Source organism: Pipistrellus hanaki, assembly GCF_964339955.1.
Source record: "Pipistrellus hanaki genome assembly, chromosome: 8".
Taxonomy (NCBI): Eukaryota; Metazoa; Chordata; class Mammalia; order Chiroptera; family Vespertilionidae; genus Pipistrellus; species Pipistrellus hanaki.
Genome location: NC_140510.1, coordinates 64,885,362 through 64,903,495, shown reverse-complemented (window position 1 = coordinate 64,903,495; position 18,134 = coordinate 64,885,362). Strand labels below are relative to the sequence as shown.

The 18,134-nt window shown below is 37.6% G+C and overlaps 1 protein-coding gene across 3 annotated transcripts in view; it reads right to left on the bottom strand.

The window, feature by feature from the left end:
- FARSB (phenylalanyl-tRNA synthetase subunit beta) overlaps positions 1 to 18,134 on the bottom strand; it is a 54,367-nt gene that overhangs the window by 9,581 nt on the left and 26,652 nt on the right. For 2 of the 3 annotated variants that reach the window (XM_084891393.1, XM_084891395.1), the window contains exon 16: positions 9,081 to 9,236. In XM_084891393.1, the coding sequence (XP_084747519.1) occupies positions 9,081 to 9,236 (156 nt within the window). The remainder of the gene's footprint in view (positions 1 to 9,080; positions 9,237 to 18,134) is intronic. The other variant, XM_084891394.1, reaches the window with a different exon arrangement.

The window sequence follows — 18,134 nt, the reverse complement described above, 5'->3', positions numbered from 1 at the left end:
TACTGCGTCTTCCAACTAATGGAAAAACATCTTCAACAAAGAACCTTTTTAATATAGATCACCACAACTGCCTTATGACTAAATATTTAAAACCATAACTCCAAAATCCCCGTTTTACTTGTATAAAAAAAATTCATAGCTTATTTCCATGGCTATCCCTTTTTAACACTTCTTAAGATCTATTTTAAAGTCTAATCTTAATTATGTATCTCTCATACAACACATACTCTACACATACTCGTATTTCAAAACCTGAAGGTCAGGAATGTTAGAAGAATTTAAATGTGATTTATCTAATGGCAACTTTAATCGGTCTCAAGTTAACTGTGTAAAGCAAAAGGATTTTTACCTCTATGTTAAAAGTACCCTAACAATAGCTTCGTTTTGAAAACTCCTATTCCAAAATAATGCCATCATCCCACAATTGTCTGACACATCATTCCCCCACAGATTTTCACATTTCCTAACCTTGCATTCATAAGACATAATCAGAATAATAATTTTGAAAATAAATTGTATGGATCATCCTGCCTTCTTGGACCAATAAATTGCTTCTTTCCTAGTCTCTCACCTGATAAAATCTTTACAGGGATTATTTCTCAAACCAAAATATGAGCAATTTGCTATTTTCTCCACAATTAGAGTGAAAAAAAAGTAATGGGAGTATTTTAGGGCTAATTGAGGAAGAATGGGAAAAATGAATAAAGGAGATTGTATCTATAATTTCCAAATTAACTCATTCGAAACCTTTGGCCAACTTGAAGTACACATAACTTCAAACATTGATTATGACAGATATGCTCTAGTTCAGGATTAGATTTCAGCTGGCGAGTAGGGCAAGTAGAAGAGAAAAAAAAAGAATGAAGATTGTTAAAACACCCTATTTCCCTCATCTACAGTCAAAGTAGTGACTCAGTCCTGGCCAAACCCCAAGGACAGGCATGTCACAGATGGGAAAAGGGGAGCACAAGGAGATCAGGGGCCTTGCCCAAGGTAAGCAGTAACACAGGCTAACGAGCAACTGAAGGCGAGGATAGTCACTGATAGGCACCTTTTCGTATGTGGCCCAGGGGCATGAAAGGCCTACAGGAGAATGTTTGCAAAAGGCTGGTCAAACTGTCCATTTTATGTTTGCAAACTTCTTCTGGTTTCAAATTAAATAAATAAACAAAACTTAAGAAAAAGAAAGTGAAGAAAAAAAGCTGATGTGTTAGTACCTATGGGAGACACTGCTTCTGAAGCATTTAAACTGAAAAATCTTAAAACTGAAAATGACCTTGGAGGTGATCTTGTCCGTTCATTATTTTAGATATGACAAAACAGAGACCAAGCAGGTTAAGAAAACCGCACAGCCACACACCACCAGGGCTGACCCCTGTCCCTTTTATCCAATGGCAATTTTGTGAAGGGCACACACCTAATATCCACCTTGAGTGACCTCTAGCGAGTGACTGCCCATTCCAAAACACTTCCCCAAATTCTTCCATTTGCATCCCTCAACACCTCTGTGGTACACAGACAGGGCAGATGTTACAGATGAAGACACTGGCATCAAGGGGTACTAGTACAATGTACCCCTCCATGTGATATGATGACTTAGTATAATTATAATCTTAATTACCCTTCCCAGGACACCTGAAAAAAAGCAAGTGAAACTAAGTTGTAAAGATTGAGAATATCTAATCATCTTCACTGTAGTATCCATGAATTCCCTGATTACAAGGGTGAATTTCAAACTTTTTTTTTAGGACAGGGAACCCTTTGTTTGAAGTATATATATACAATTTTTTTTTTTTTTTTTAATGGAGCTCAGAAGATATTTTTTAAAACATATTCCCTGGGAATGGTCAAAGTATTTATCAGCTGTAAAAATGCAAACCGGAAATAAATGCCAGTGGTTAGCAACAATAGCCTTAAAGGCAGTAAGATACAAGTATGCCCATGAAGGTAATAATATACATGAAGGTGGTTGGAATAAAACCAATGCACATGTGGATATAAGAGTGAACATCAAAACTGTTTTAAAAGTCAAGAGTAAAGGAACTGAGAGACAGAAAATGAACGAATAATTTTACTAATAATTTAAAAATAACTTAAAAGTCAGCTTGAAACTTGATTCAGTTATCTTAGAGCTGGATAACATTTTAATACTGCCCAGGAGTTCAGGCAGGTAGGAACTAAAATGACTTGTAAGTTAGAATTAGTTTCATCTCTGAGAAAGAAAACCCCAAATATCAATGGCTGAAAAGACAAGTTTGTTTCTCTCTTGGGTCAAAGTCAGAGTAAATGCTCCTGGAAATAAAGCTTTCATTCTGAGTGGCCGTGAGCACTGCTGAGTCCACCATATTTATCAGCCCACCTAGGGATTTACTCAGTATGTTTATCTAGTTTTCTAGTCACCCATCCATCCCTTTAATCCTTCTGGATTACGCTGGATTGGTCACTTAGAAGGCTGATATTAAGTTACCAGGACACATCATGTGCGAGGAATTCACAGGACAGTGGTTCATAACCAACACGCTGAAGCACACCAAGTCCAAAACCAGGCTGCTGCCAAAGTGTGACCCATGTGTACACCTGCTAATACATAAGAAAGGTACACCCACCTTTCACATGTAAAATAAAAACTTAACTTTCAGAATCTGGGTCCTATGAAACAAACTAAAAATGGACTTCTTTTGCATCCCTTTATATTTGGGTCTTTTCTACAGAATAGTGGAAGCCAAGGTCCAATTTGGAAACAGGAAAAAAAAAAAGGAGTACAAGATGGTAAAATAAAAGTATCTTCATCTCTCTTTATTTCACCACTAGTACTTATAAATTCAATACTCCAAAAAATGCATCAGTTACAGTATACATTCTACAGGGGTGACAATGGGTTCTTGAGAACAGAGGAAAGTACAAAAAGCCTTACAGATTGTAATGGCTTGTGGTCCTCCACAGCCGAACCCTACCTGACAAAACCTTACTTCTTGGTATTCAGTTCCTCTCACTGGCTGTCTGGACACCACAGGAGCAGCACTGACTTGGGAGACACAGCAAATATGTGAGATCAGTGCTATAAAACCATGGCCATAGATGGCTGTGATTATGTGACTGGGAAACTTTCTATTGACTGCAAAGTCATGTTGAGAGGTGGCCTTTGGATTGCCATTGGCTGCCTAGGTGGTGGTGTTTATGTTTGATCCTAAGAATTTCTGAGTGTAGCTCAGGCTGTGAGATTTAAATAGTTTCTAGCCGAAACCAGTTTTGCTCAGTGGATAGAGCATCAGCCTGTGGACTGAAGGGTCCCAGGTTCGATTCCAGTCAAGGGCATGTACCCTGGTTGCATGGACATCCCTAGTAGGAGGTATGCAGGAGGCAGCTGGTTGATGATTCTCTCTCATCCATGTTTCTAGAAACATTGATGTTTCTAGCTCTCTATCCCTCTCCCTTCTTCTCTGTAAAAAAAATCAATAAAATATATTAGGAAAAAAAAAAAGAGTTTCTAATTCAAAAAGTTACTCAACACATCATCGATTATATCAAGTGCAGGAGGGGAAATCACTGAGAGTATTGAATTACCAGCAAGTTATTTTCTCTCATCAAGGAAAAGTTAAATTCACCTACAGTCATTTCTAAACAATTACTTTTTCAATTGTTTAACTTTTGCTGAAAAAAAGTTCTGAATGATTTTTAAAATGTTTTAGTTATGGTTGTTAAACATTTAAATTAACTGCTAATTGGTATACATAATTTAATACACTATAATTTAAGTAAATAAATAACATTAAAAGTTATTAAGCAGATATAATTAAGTGTAGTTTTTTAATTTAACTTTTAACTTAAGATTTTTAATTTATTTTTAACCTTGAGTTGAATTTTTAAAAGTAGGGTTTATACTTATTCTTTTTTAAGTAAAGCACAATTTTACATACAGTGCATGGTAAAATGCAGTATATTTGTGGTATTAAAATTTGATGATGGGACAATTAAGAAAAAAGTATAAAAAGGTTTCTTAGGGATGAGAGGATTTTTTTTTTTTTAAGTTAGAAAACAATGGGTTACAACATCTAGTAGATGGGAATCTGAGCTGACCAGGTCATTACAGTGAGACGTGGTATGGAGCATTCACTCTAATTCACTGAGTACTAACATCTATATATATAAAAGGCTAATGTGCTAAGTGTCCCCCCACCTGTCTGACCAGTCGCCAAGATGAGCACTGATCACCAGGGGACAGATGCTCAATGCAGGAGCCGCTGAGCTGCAGTGACTTGGAAGCAGCAGTTCTCGGGTGACTCACCCCAAAGCCAGAGGAGGGAGCCCGATTCCAATTTTGCCATGGGTTATGTTGTTGCGGGGTACTATCTGCCCCAAGTCTGGTTTACTGCACACTTGCATTTGCGTTCCACACCCTGTACGTCAGCAAATTTGCAGAGTGCCCTCTCGCGCTCCGGGACCCCTCGGGGATGTCAGAGAGCTGGTTTCGGCCCAGTTCCCACAGGCCGGGCCAAGGGACCCCATCTGCCAGAGGGACCCCCATTAACTCTGCAGACACCAAGGACAGACCATAGGTTGGCTCCAGGGTGTGTCTGGACCATCTTGCCCAGTCCCATCCCACCAGCCACCTTCTAACTAATTTCCTTTCAATGTGCATGAATCCATGCCCCAGGTCACTAGTGTTAAATAAGAACCAAAGCATACTATCCCCCAAAAGAGGGTGAACATAAATCATGAGAACTTTGCCTTGTACATTTAGGAAAAAGTGTGCAAGAATAACAAACACACTCAAAAATAATACAGAGCTAAATGACGCATGTGATTACTGCAGAAGCCATCCTATATAATAAAAGGCTAATAGGCTAATATGCAAATCAACCGGATAGAATGACTGGTCACTATGACCCGCACTGACCACCAGGGGACAGATGCTCAATGCAGGAGATGTCCCCTGGTGGTCAGTGTGCTCCCACAAGGGGAGTGCCACTCAGCCAGAAGCCGGGCTCACGGCTAGCTATCACAGCAGCAGTGATGGGAGCCTCTCCTGCCTCCGAGACAGCACTAAAGATGTCCGACTGATGGGGAACAGGACTAAGCCATCAGTCAGACATCCCCTGAGGGCTCCCAGACTGCGAGAGGGTGCAGTCTGAGCTGAGGGACTCCTCCCCAAGTGCACGAATTTCTTGCACCAGGCCTCTAGTAATTTATAAACACTGAACCTGTGTTACAGGGCTGTGTCCACTATGTACTGATTAATGCTGATGACTTTCATATTGCTGTCTTTTAATCCCGTCTTTGAAATCTCTCACACACACAAAAATAGGGAACTGGAGGAATAAGGCCAGGAAGCTTAAAAACTTTCAAACCTTTTCCTTTTACTAGTAAACCTGATGCCTTAACAGAATAATATCTTTGTTGGTGATAACTAAATCTGGATATGTCATGCAGATCGCCTTTAGTCTAGTCCAGAAAATTTTCTGTAAATCAAATCATAAAAGAAACACCTTTACTTCAATAAGGTGTCAGCACATATTCCCAAGCTCATATTACATTAAAAACCAGGGAAACATCACAATTTCACCCGGTTTTAGCATCTGAAATCTTTCACAGGTGTCCTAAGAGAGGAAAAAGGTCACGACCTACAGGTCACGTCAATAATCATTAGGTGTTACTGTAACAGAAGGTATCTGAGTAGCTGCTGTGGGTACATATGGTGCAGGATTATGTGCACATTACTTACAAGGCTACTTTTCATTTCACAAAATGAATTGTGAGCAGCATGAAAACTAGAATTGAGAGATCTTATCTCAGGTTAAGTTGAAGTTCTCGGTAGAATTGTATATAAACAAAACTGAAATAGGTAACAAATTAAAGGGGGAAAATACACCCTCAAGTCACTGCAACCAATCCCACACAAAGCCCACTGCCTTCTCTAAGAAATGGTTTTTGCCACTGATTTGCCCAGGAACCACATAACTATTCTAAACACAAAAATGTGGAGAATTTTCCCTGCCCAGACATGGTTTTTGAAAGGATAAATGCATTTTAACATACATAATTTAGCTTGCAACAAACCACAAAAACAAAAGAGAAGCCTGGAAAAGAGTACATACATATGCTCTAAGAATCTGATCTAGTGCCACTAAAACATTCTGAGCTGAACACTTGTGAGACCTTCAAGATGCTCTTAGAATCTGCTAAAAAGTTAAAGGTTCTTCTTTCTTTGTTTCCACTCAACAACTGACCTTATTCTATCATTAACTCAGTCTATCTCACTTTTAATTGCAGGGGCACTCAGCAAATGAAAACTATGTAAAGCTAAGCAAGCACAGCAGAGGCTCCGCATGCTGCACAGCACTGCCAGCTGCATAATAAGCAAGGTCACAAGCCAATGTCAACAGAACTCCTCGGGATCAATGTGATCAATCAAATGAGTTTCCAGATTTCTCTTATAATGAGCAGGGCTAAGTTCCACAAGGGGAATCAAGTTCCGTTCTACTCATCCCTACCTCCAAACAAAACCATACAAAAGGACAGAAAGAAAGGTTTTAATTGCCAGTTGATTGATTGACATTAGCAGAAATCTCTGGTGAACAGACTTAGCTCAATTATAACTGCAAAGCCACCAGGGATTTTTAATTATTAAAAGGTAAACCATATGCCAGAGTAACAGAAGACAACTCAATAATCAAAACTGGTAGGACACAGTAGTTCTTAATCTCTTTCTACTCTACTTTTTGATACTTAGATCATTCTTAGTAGGAAAAAACTACATACTGTGTGTGTGTGTGTGTGTGTGTATTATATATATATATATATATATATATATATATATATATATATATATATATTATATGGTTTATATGCATATGAAATTTTAGATGAAGAACTAATATTGATTTCTTTTGACAAGCCACATCTTTAGGTCCTAATTTCTTTAACCGTAAAAAAGATAATCACATTTATATAGTCATATTTGTCATTAGATAAATTTAAACTTAGAAATCCCTATGAGAAGTGAGAAACTATTATTTATAATGACACTAATTGTTTTTGGCTTTATAGCTCTTACAGAAAGTATACTGAGAAAAATGATGTGGCCAGTGCGAGTGATAGAGACACTGAAAAGTAAATACCTCTTTTCTCAAAGAAAGCCAGTTAGATATACCGAAATATGTACTATTCCAGGGTACACCTACATAAAGAAGCTATGCCAAAGCTTCTCATATTCATAAATCTTGGACATCTCATAGACATGAAAACTTTAACACATTACAATTTTATGAGAGTCAAAGTGAATTCCAAAGGAAACAAAATTTGACTCTGTCCTCATATGTAATTAAAAACCTTAGTAACAACTTGGCCTAAAAAACTGAACAGAAAGATCTACAAACACCTCGGGTCCTATATGTGTGACCCAGCCTGACTCATTTAACTTGCTTTGCTTTGGTTCTTTCTCTTGTCAACCCAGGAAACTGGAGTTGATGAACCCCAAGATTTAGTTCTAATACTCTAGAATTCTATAAGCATAACACAACTTCACTGCTATTTCTATTGAGAGATTTGATAGAAAACAATATTCAATTTCTCAACTGTAATTATTAGAAACAGACAGACAACCCCACACTTTTAACATAAAAGAGCCTATATATTTCCAAAGAAGTCTCAAAAAAAAAAAAAATTAAAACAAATCAACAACAAGAATCTCAGAGGACTAAAAAAAATAAATCTAAGGGAAAAACAAAACCAAGTACCTGCTAAATAACACTTTTTAAAAATGAATGCTTTGTTAAAAATTTAAGAAGCCAGATCCACCTAACAAAATAGTAACATGCGAATTGACCGTATCTTCACAATGCCCACCAGCCAATCAGGAGTGAGTATGCTAAATAACCAACAAAGATGGCAGATTAATCTGCATATGGAGGCGCTGAGCAGCTGGGGGTGGGACACTTGCAACGCCATGGCGACGACGCAGGTGGGACACACCACCTCAGCCACTCCATGCCTCTGGGCAGTGTGGGAAGGCAGAAAGGTGGTTCAGGGCCGGAGCGGAAAGGCCGCTCCGGGCCAGAATGAAAGCAGGGCTGGCAGCCAGGGGAAAGGAGGCCCAGTCTTACATGAATCTTCATTCATGCATTGGGCCACTAGTATAGTTATAAAAAATTATCGGGTAAAACAGTAGAAACAAGTAGTAAAATATTTGTTTCCAGTTGTTTCTGGATCTCTTGCCTAACAAAATAAACTCAGATTCAGCTACACATGAGAAGCAAAAACAACAACAACAACAACAAAATCAGAAGTCCTCTGACAATAGGAAATTAGCACTCTAGGAAGAATACACACCGCATTCAGTTAGCCTAACCTTAAATCTCCAGCAGATTTTACTGTGGTTGGGTTTTTATGCAGGATTCCCATGCTTCCTCAGTCAACTTTATGATTTGATTAACATAATGAAGTCTTTCAGAATAACTTTTAGGTTTTGTTTTTTTGGTTTTTTTTAAAATATATTTTATTGATTTTTTACAGAGAGGAAGGGAGAGAGATAGAGAGCTAGAAACATCGATGAGAGAGAAACATCGACCAGTTGCCTCTTGCACACCCCCTACCGGGGATGTGCCCACAACCAAGGTACATGCCCTTGATCGGAATCGTACCAGGACCTTTCAGTCCACAGCCAACGCTCTACCACTAAGCCAAACCGGTTTCGGCAACTTTTAGGGTTGTTTTTTTTTTAATTATTATTATTTTGCCATAAAGACCTTAGATAGGTATCTTTGAGTACAAATCAGCAGTTTACATTCTCTCAGCTTCCAGTTTGGTCTTCTGGGTTCACTATGGTGCTGGTGGCTTAACAGTGCCAGTAACTAGAAATTACCAACACTCAGCTGGTAAACTGCACAGCACAAGAGCTCTGAAAAGCATTTTCTTTAAATGTAGATAAGAAAGGGGTATTTTCTAGAAAATACTAACAAATAATTGAAATGAGGCTCTATCTCCCCACTTCCCCCAAATAAAAAACAAAAAACTTTATCAAAAATAGGGCAAGTCTACTTCATTACATTATCACAAACTACATTCAAGCCGATCTGTCCTACCTTCTGATGCTTTGATCATATATCCTCTCTTCTTTTCACCAGGAGGCACATCAAGCAGCTGCATAATTCTGTCCAGTAGCCCGTGGATTATCTCAAACCCAGGATTCTTGTTGTAATAAACAGCACAAAGGTGCCTGTAGTTCCTTGCACCTACATCTGAAAAAAAATAAAAGCATTAGTAACAAGGTCACATTGACCATTAAATAAGAATCTGATTTACACCAACACAAACTTGGGCAGCAAACAAAAAAGAAAACCTATTAGTAAACACACAGAGAATCATTCTATGTCAGATGTAAAATAATATGATTTTTCCACCATCAAATTCCCTGAGGTGTTTTGATTTGGGGAAGTATAAGAAACCTCGAATGCTAGCCCAGGAGTAATAAGGCTTCACAGTGGTATGAACTGGTAAAATTCTTTGTAAACAATTTAGTAACAAAATAAGAGCCTTAAAACGTTCATCATCTCTTATTCATAATACTACTATACTAAGTAAATAATCTTAAATACAAAAAAAGGCTTCATGTTAAAAGATATTTTTGCACAATGCATTATTTCCAATAGTGAAATAGAAACCACTAAATTGGGGAATGGCTACATAAAATAGCACTATCATTCATCCGAATACTATAGCTAAAAAGCATCCTCTTTAAGATTTATAACACAGCTAGAGCAAATACTTGAAACAGTAAATGAAAGAAAAGGGAAAAATATAAAATAGGTTCAAGAACTATGAAGCATAAAAGGGAACCTGTCACAAAAGTTAGGACAGTGATTTCTATAGGTAAAGGGAACGTGATATGATGAGGAATGTCTTAAAGAAGCTTAAGATAGTGGCAATATTCCATTTCTTACATTGGATGGCTATACTAGTGTTTGCTTGATAATAATCTTTTTGAACTACATGTTATATATACTTTTTATAATTAAAACGGGGGGAAAAGCAATAAATGAAGATAAGAATTACAACTATGTAAATATAACATAAGCCAAAAAACTCCATGCACAGGAAAAAGATAAAACAAATGCACTTGCATGTTAACAGAGGTTATTTTTGGGCAGAGATAATTTTTTCAAGTATTATCTACTTTTCCATATTTTCCTTGATTAGTATATGTTATTCTACTTTGAAATACTGAACTTAAAAGTGGTTATATTTTTAAGAAGGTAATATCATTTATTTTCAACAGTCCAAATGAACCCTGATGGGTTATTGGATAAATAATTGTAGTTCATCCATTCAATGGAATACTACTTACTCACCAAGAAAAAGGAACAAACGTACTGATAGACTTGACAATTTAGATTCATTTCAAGGGTGCTATGCTGAATGAAAGAGGACAATCTCAAAAGGCTTCATATAACATGCGTCTATTTGATTTTTGTTGTTGTTTTTTGTGTGAATCCTCACCCAAGGATATTTTTTCCATTGATTTTTAAAGAATGGAAGGGGGGAGGGAAGGTAGGGAAGGAGGGAGGTTAAGAGAGAGAGAGAGAGAGAGAAACATAAGTGTGATAGAGATTGATTGGTTGGTTCCTGCACTCGATAGAGGCAGGGATCAAGCCTGCAACTGAGGTCCATGCCCTTGACTAGAATCGAACACTAAACCTTTTAGCCTGCGGGTTGACGATCTAATCACCAAGCAAAACTGGCTAGGGCAACCTGAGTCCATTTGTAAGACATTCTGAAAAAGGTAAAATTATAGCAACCAATATGAAGTAGTGTCTGCCTAAGGTTAGATATGGAGGAAAAAATGTGGTTATAATAGAAAACATGGAGGGTCTTCAGGGTGATAGAACTGTTTTTATATCTTGTAGTGATGGTTACAAAAATATAAACCCATATTAAAACTTTATTTTTTGCCGTGACCGGTTTGGCTCAGTGGATAGAGCCCTGCGGACTGTAAGGTCCCAGGTTCAATTCCGATCAAGGGCATGTACCTTGGTTGCGGGCACATCCCCAGTGGGAGGTGTGCAGGAAGCAGCTAATCGATGTTTCTAACTCTCTATCACTCTCCCTTCCTCTCTGTAAAAAATAAATAAAATATATTGAATGAAAAAAAAAAACACTTTATTTTTTTTAAAGAAGAGTATATCATATAGACTCAAATTCAATGGTGATCATTTACTTTATAATGGGTATATACACTTTTGGCCTTTTAATAAATTCTAGAGGAAATCACAACTCTAACACAGACACTGAATGAATGTTAGCTTCATTTCACTTTTCAAATTAGGAAAAGAGAAAACAAACTAACGTCTATCAGGGAATAAAATGAAAATAAAAAAGCTGCTTTATATTAACACTAGAGGCCTGGTGCACGGATTCGTGCACCGGTGGGTCCCTTGGCCTGGCCTGCGGGGATCAGGCCAAAACCGGCTCTCCAACATCCCTTGAGGGGTCACGGATTGCTAAGGGCAGTTCTCAGGTGATCCACCCTGGAATCAGGCTCTCTCCTCTCTGGTTCCGGTGCGTCACCCAAGAACTGCAGCTGCCAAGTCACCGCAGCTCAGCAGCTCCTGTGTTGAGCATCTGCCCCTGGTGGTCAGTGCACATCACAGGAGGCTGGTCGCTTAGGCTTTTATACATATAGATGTATTGAGCAAAAGTTCTTCCACAGATTTATTCTGGCCTGGGACCTGCGGGCTGGGAGCATTTCTGCATTGAGTGCCTGCCCCTTGGGGGTCAGTGTGCGACATAGCAACTGGTCCTTCCACTGGTTGATCTGCCATTTGGTCAATTTGCATATTGGGATTTTATTATATAGGATTACATAACTAATAAATTACAAAACCAGGATTTGACCAGAATCATCTGATTCTAAAACCCACAATACAGTGGCAATTTCTAACAGATTTGAATGACAATGAATAAGGGCAAACTTATATATGGTTACATACCTACCTAAGATAGTCAAAGATATCCATTCTTGAAATGCTTTTTATTTTTTTAAAATATATTTTATTGTTTTTTACAGAGAGGAAGAGAGAGGGATAGAGAATTAGAAACATCGATCAGCTGCCTCTTGCATACTACTACATGCCCTTGACCGGAATTGAACATGGGACCTTTCAGTCCGCAGGCCAACGCTCTATCCACTGAGCCAAACCAGTTTCAGCTTGAAATGCTTTTTATATGACAAACAGATATCCATTCATGACAAACAGATAACCGAAACTTTATTCTAAAGTTTTCTAAGAATTCTAGGTAAGCAACTGGAGTAAATTGTTTTTAGAAGTTAGTAAACTAAAGTTTCTAGCTACCAACAATATTGTCACTCATAGGAGGTGTATTCTAAGTCAAACACAGACTGACCACACGTGCAGAAATAACTGTTCTTGCCATGTAACATTTCTCAGTACCTACCATGTTTAAGGCACTCTTCTGTAGCTATCCCTGGAAGATAATGGTCAGAGCCAGCACAGGGCCTGCACCAACTAAGCCCTAACAATCATTTTTTGAATAAATGAATAAAACCTGGAAAGGGAGGTAAGCACATACAAGTAACTATTTAACAAGGCTGACCAGACAATGGTCCACATTCTATGTCAGCACAAGAGTCAGCTGATGCAGGAAAGTGAGTACTGTCTTTATCACTTCAATTTGCAAAGATAAAGACATTAGTATCTAAAAGCTTTACTTGAAGGTGTAAGACTACAGATTAATATTAAAATTAGGCAGCCATCAAACCTCAATAAACTAACCATGTGCATACACTAAGGGGCCCGGTCCTCTGTAAGAAATTTTAATCTCTCCCTCCCTCTCTCCTTCCTTCTCCCTCTTTCCATTCCGCTCTCCATTCTGAAGGGGGGGAAATGAAACAAAACAGAACTAAATTATCCCTTTCATAACACTGAGTTGCTCCTGGGCATCTCTTGCCATGTGGTACCCATTTGTTGGTGTCACATGCTTCCACTTTAACACACAGACACATATTGAAAATACTTTGTTGTTCCATTTTGCTGTGAGAGAACAGCCCAACAGTAATGCCACCAATCAGAGAGCTTAGCAATATAAACTGGAAGCTTTGTTTTAGTAACCTTTGCCTGGGGATACTTTTTTACTGATCTTCAAATTATGTAAAACTTATCTAAAGATAAGAGGAACAACATCTGGTTTAAAGAATTAGAGTATTCTTTAAAAAAAATAAATTAAGTGATTTTAATTATCAGAATAATAAAATTACAATAAAAAATACAGGACTTTTAAAAAATTATACTCCAAAAAAAGTTTCAGGGTGTTTATAGCACACACATTACACATATACACATGAGCTATAGATTTTTTAGATTCAACTTCGCAATATTTTTAAGAAAGGCCACTCACTGACTTTTAGGGCATTGTACTTATAAACCTACCATAAGAATTAAATTAAACTCTTTATTTAGGCAGGTCCTCCCAACTCCCACCAATGACTGGCTGGTTTTCCAAATTTCCTAAGAACTCATATTCCCTCTAGACTGGCTTCTTCACATCTTGATAGCCCTACTGCGGCTGAACTGAAAAAAGAGAAAAATAACCACATACCCCATTCCTTCCACTCCTCCCTGGAGAACTGTGAGGTGTGGTACACTCCCCATTTCCTAGGATTCTGCACCCAGGCACCATGCTACATCACAGAACTCACTGATTGCATGCCACAAAACAAGAACCATTTAAATTTCATGCCAAAATTAGGGTTTGTTGCAAATGACTCAGTTCTTTATAACTGACTCAGTTCTTTATAACTCAGTTAACAGACCTCTTGTGTCATGCCATCAAACAATTCTGTTTTTTAGACGGGTCTGCCAAGTGTGTCAGCCTAAATTACCAATGTATTTCACAGACTTCAAAGTACTGCCTGGAGAGGCTAATCTACCCACCCAGAGGGGCGGCTGGCTACACTTCCGTAAGCTGAAAGATCTGCCAAATTATTTCTTTTTAAAGAGAAAGGAAAAAAGAATAGTAGATGATGTTCCTTGGTAGATGACTATTGCATACAACTCAAATACTTAGAGCAGGTTCTTGCTTGGTGTAGATCCTCTTTCACAAAAGTACCAATGATTAAGAGCAAATCAGGGGTGTTAGGTTATGTTACTATATATGGCACAGACTGGAAAAGGTCAGTCTTCAACCTTTCCATCTCTACTTCTCATCTTCACCCAGAAACCCAAATACAGATGTCAAGAGAAAGCCTACTGGAAAAACAAAAGGGCTTCCAGCCAAAACCGGTTTGGCTCAGTGGATAGAGCATCGGCCTATGGACTGAAGGGTCCCGGGTTCAATTCCGGTCAAGGGCACATTCCCCGGTGGGGTGTGTGCAGGAGGCAGCTGATTGATGTTTCTCTCTCATTGATGTTTCTGGCTCTCTATCCCTCTCTCTTCCTCTCTGTGAAAAATCAATAAAATATATTTTAAAAAAAGGCTTCCAGAGTAATCACTGGCTTATACTGGGCTTGAGATTAACAGTTTGGACAAGCTCAGAAAATAAAAAAAAGCACCTTGATTTTTAGTCTATTCCATCCAATAAATTTATTTAATATTGATCCCCCCAAAATTGGAGTTTATACATTATCTCCCGAAAAATTCCAGTGTAGTATTAAATGATTCACAAAAGCTATAAGAATCTCCGGAAGACATATACCTTAAAAAATTACACATAATATGAAAAAACAGGACTGCAAATTTGTAAAAAAAAAAAAAAAAAAAAAAACTTTTTGGAAAAAAAAGTTCACAAGATAGCAAAATTCAACGTGCATACATATGGACTGACCAGTTCTATTTCTAAAAATTTTTAGAAGTACATATTTTAGCAAATATAAATATTCATCAATAGGCTGAGTAAATAAATTATAGCATATAATTTATGTAATGTAATACTGTGCAGCCATTAAAAAGAATGAGATCGCCGGGACCGGTTTGGCTCAGTGGACAGAGCGTTGGCCTGCGGACTGAAAGGTCCTGGGTTCGATTCCGGTCAAGGGCATGTACCTTGGTTGCGGGCACATTCCCAGTAGGGGGTGTGCAAGAGGCAGCTGATCGATGTTTCTCTCCTATCGATGTTTCTAACTCTCTATCCCTCCTTCTTCCTCTCCTTGAAAAATCAATAAAATATATATATATATATATTTTTTTTAAAGAATGAGATGAACAGAAGTGTCCACAGGAAAAAGCTGGACAGATAAACCATAATTCTACTGGTATGAGCTCAAGAGTATTTATCCACATATATGACTATATATAGAAATATGAAACATGATTGCATGTGCATGGAAAATGTCTGGCAATTAATTCTAAGAGTAGGATTATGGAGAAGTTGGATACATGTATTTTTTTATACCAAGATAACAGAATTACTTTTAAGTTAGAAATATATATTAATAAAAATTCTTAAGGATATTACAAATATTTTCAATTTTAAAATCAAACATAATAAAAAGTAACTTTCCTTAAAACATATCTATATTATAGCATCAAAATATAAATTTATTTCAGTTTTAAATAATGCTGAAAGCGAAGCAACAACTGTGAGGAAAACCTATGATCTTCTCAATGCATGAAGAAAAAAGTAAACCTGGAATGGATATTTATCTATTAAAAAATATGCAAAGCATGACAGCACATTATACTCACATTAGCAGATCTTAACTATGTGGAGCCAAATATACTAAAATAACTGTATTAAAAATGATGTTATTTACACAGTTAAGATGCTATCACATACATGAATGATGTTACTTCAAATATTGTTAATGTCAATGTTCCTTACATCCATCTTTTTTAAATTATTAATTGGGTAATTCTACATGCCAAAATTATGAAGTAGTACAATTAAATTAATCCAGACTGATGACATAAGTTCTTCAGAAAACCACATTCCACATGTGGATGCTAATCTTCCATTATTTGATGGCTGCTAAATTAATGAAACAATTTCTTGGAGCTGAAGTATTTCACAAGCTCATAATTAAAAGACTTTTATTGAGCTCTTTATCAAGTAAAGAGTTACAGAAAAAACTATAAAGATCTGGACCCTATATTTTAGTAAATTACACAGTATAAGACAGATTCATGAATGGTACAAGTCAATAGCAAATTGAAAGAACAAACCAAATCATCAAAGAACAGTGAATTAGTTATGTTCCCTGTAGCCACCGTGGCCCAGAGAGGAGAAAGGAACAAGAATCTTATATATTGTAACAAAAGTTTAAAAAGTAAATTCTGGGGATCCATATCAAACTAGTCAAGGTAAATAGTAGATCATTCTCTGATTTAGAAAATCAGCTTTAGGGAGAACATGAAATTTTAGAAGCTATTTAAATGGGGCCTTGGGAAAAGGTGGAAATGCAGCTTGTCCAGGACTGCAGCAATGCTCTGGAGACAGGACCAGTCTAAGCAGGAAGTGAAGGCTTGGAGTAAGGGTGCCTGCTAAGGCAAGTGAAGGAACTGCAGCCCTTTGAGTGGTTAAGGGCCTCTAACCCAGCGTTTTTCAACCGCTGTTCCGCGGCACAATGTTGCCTGGTGTGCCGTAGGTGCAGACAAGACAAGAATTTTATAATTTTTCACTATTTTGTTTACTTCATATTTCATAATAAAGTAATTATAAAATACTTTCTTTGTGTTTATTTGATTCCTATTCAAGAGAATTACTTTATATATAGTCAATATAGGCACAGAGTTAAATTTTTTAACATTTTCTAATGGTGGTGTGCCTCGTGATTTTTTTCATGAAACAAGTGTGCCTTTGCCCAAAAAATGTTGAAAAACACTGCTCTAACCTATTCCATCTACTAGAATAATTAACACACCAAATTCTTTAAATGCAGTAGTTGAAACTAAAGTGCATGGCAATTTGATTATCAGGCTTCTCCACAGATATATGTCAAATTGACAAGATGTCTGTTTTGTGCTAATTCTACATCACCCTCTATATGTTACAAAGCCAAGCTACTAAGTTATCTTTCTTAGGCTATGGTTCCTTTTAAACTTAAATTCAACCCAGCAATGCATTTTCTCCTGCCATTTCAGTGAGCTTCTAAGCATACTGGTAGTTTCAGTGACAATCATGGGAATAAACTGTGATGGTAGAATTCAATCTGCATTTAATAAAATGCCAGAATGTTGGCTTTGCAAAATACAGTTCCTTTCCTGAGCATAAAGATTAGCAGTTCACAATTAGGTCCTCTGTTCTTCTAAAGTAATTTTTACTATTTTGTTTACAGTTTAGTTAACCTTGACATTAAACAGAAAAAACAAAAGTATTAACAACTGGAACCAATTAATAACTCACACAGCAGCCTGATTTGATAGCTTCAGGGCTGCCTCAGCCGATTTCCCCTTTATAAAGCTGAAAATTTACCCCTCAGCAGTCTGCATTAACTTCTCATTCCAAAGACACATGCCACTCTGCCCAACAAAAAGGATAAAATAGCTTAGTCCCGAGTCAAGTCTAATTTTTTTAAGTGTTGCAACAACTTCGAACCTTAAGACTCAATAAATGCAGTGGTTGGCTCAGCCTCAAAGAACTGGAATGTGTCTGAGTCCGAGGGGAAGTCTTCATACTTGAGCAGCACACCTGACTCAGCCATAAATGGGCAGCCAGCCTGCATCACAACGTGACAGTCAAACAGTCCACTTCAGCACAGGAAACCGGCCAATGAGGTCAAGCATGAAAATGGGGTTAGTAGCCTTTCATTTACTCTTAACGGAAATGCAGGCCAGGCAAACCTGTGGGAGGCACTGAAATCCAGTACAAATTCCTTTTTCAGTTCCATATAGGAAGATATGCTTGCCTACACTAATGACACGAGGCTGGCAGTGTTGGGTATTTCCTAAATCTTACCAAACAAGTTAGTCACTTCCTTGTCTGTGCCATCAGGGCACCTTGCACATTCCCTCCAAGCACTGTCTATCTAAAAATCTGTTCCCTGCTCTCCCTCAAGACTGGCAACTCTGCCTCCTATTTTCCGAGCAGTCCCTAGCAATGAATGATGAATGAGACTGCCTTGCTCACACTTACCACACTGATACCCCTTTGAATCAGTAGTTAGGGTTTGCCCTAACTAATGAAA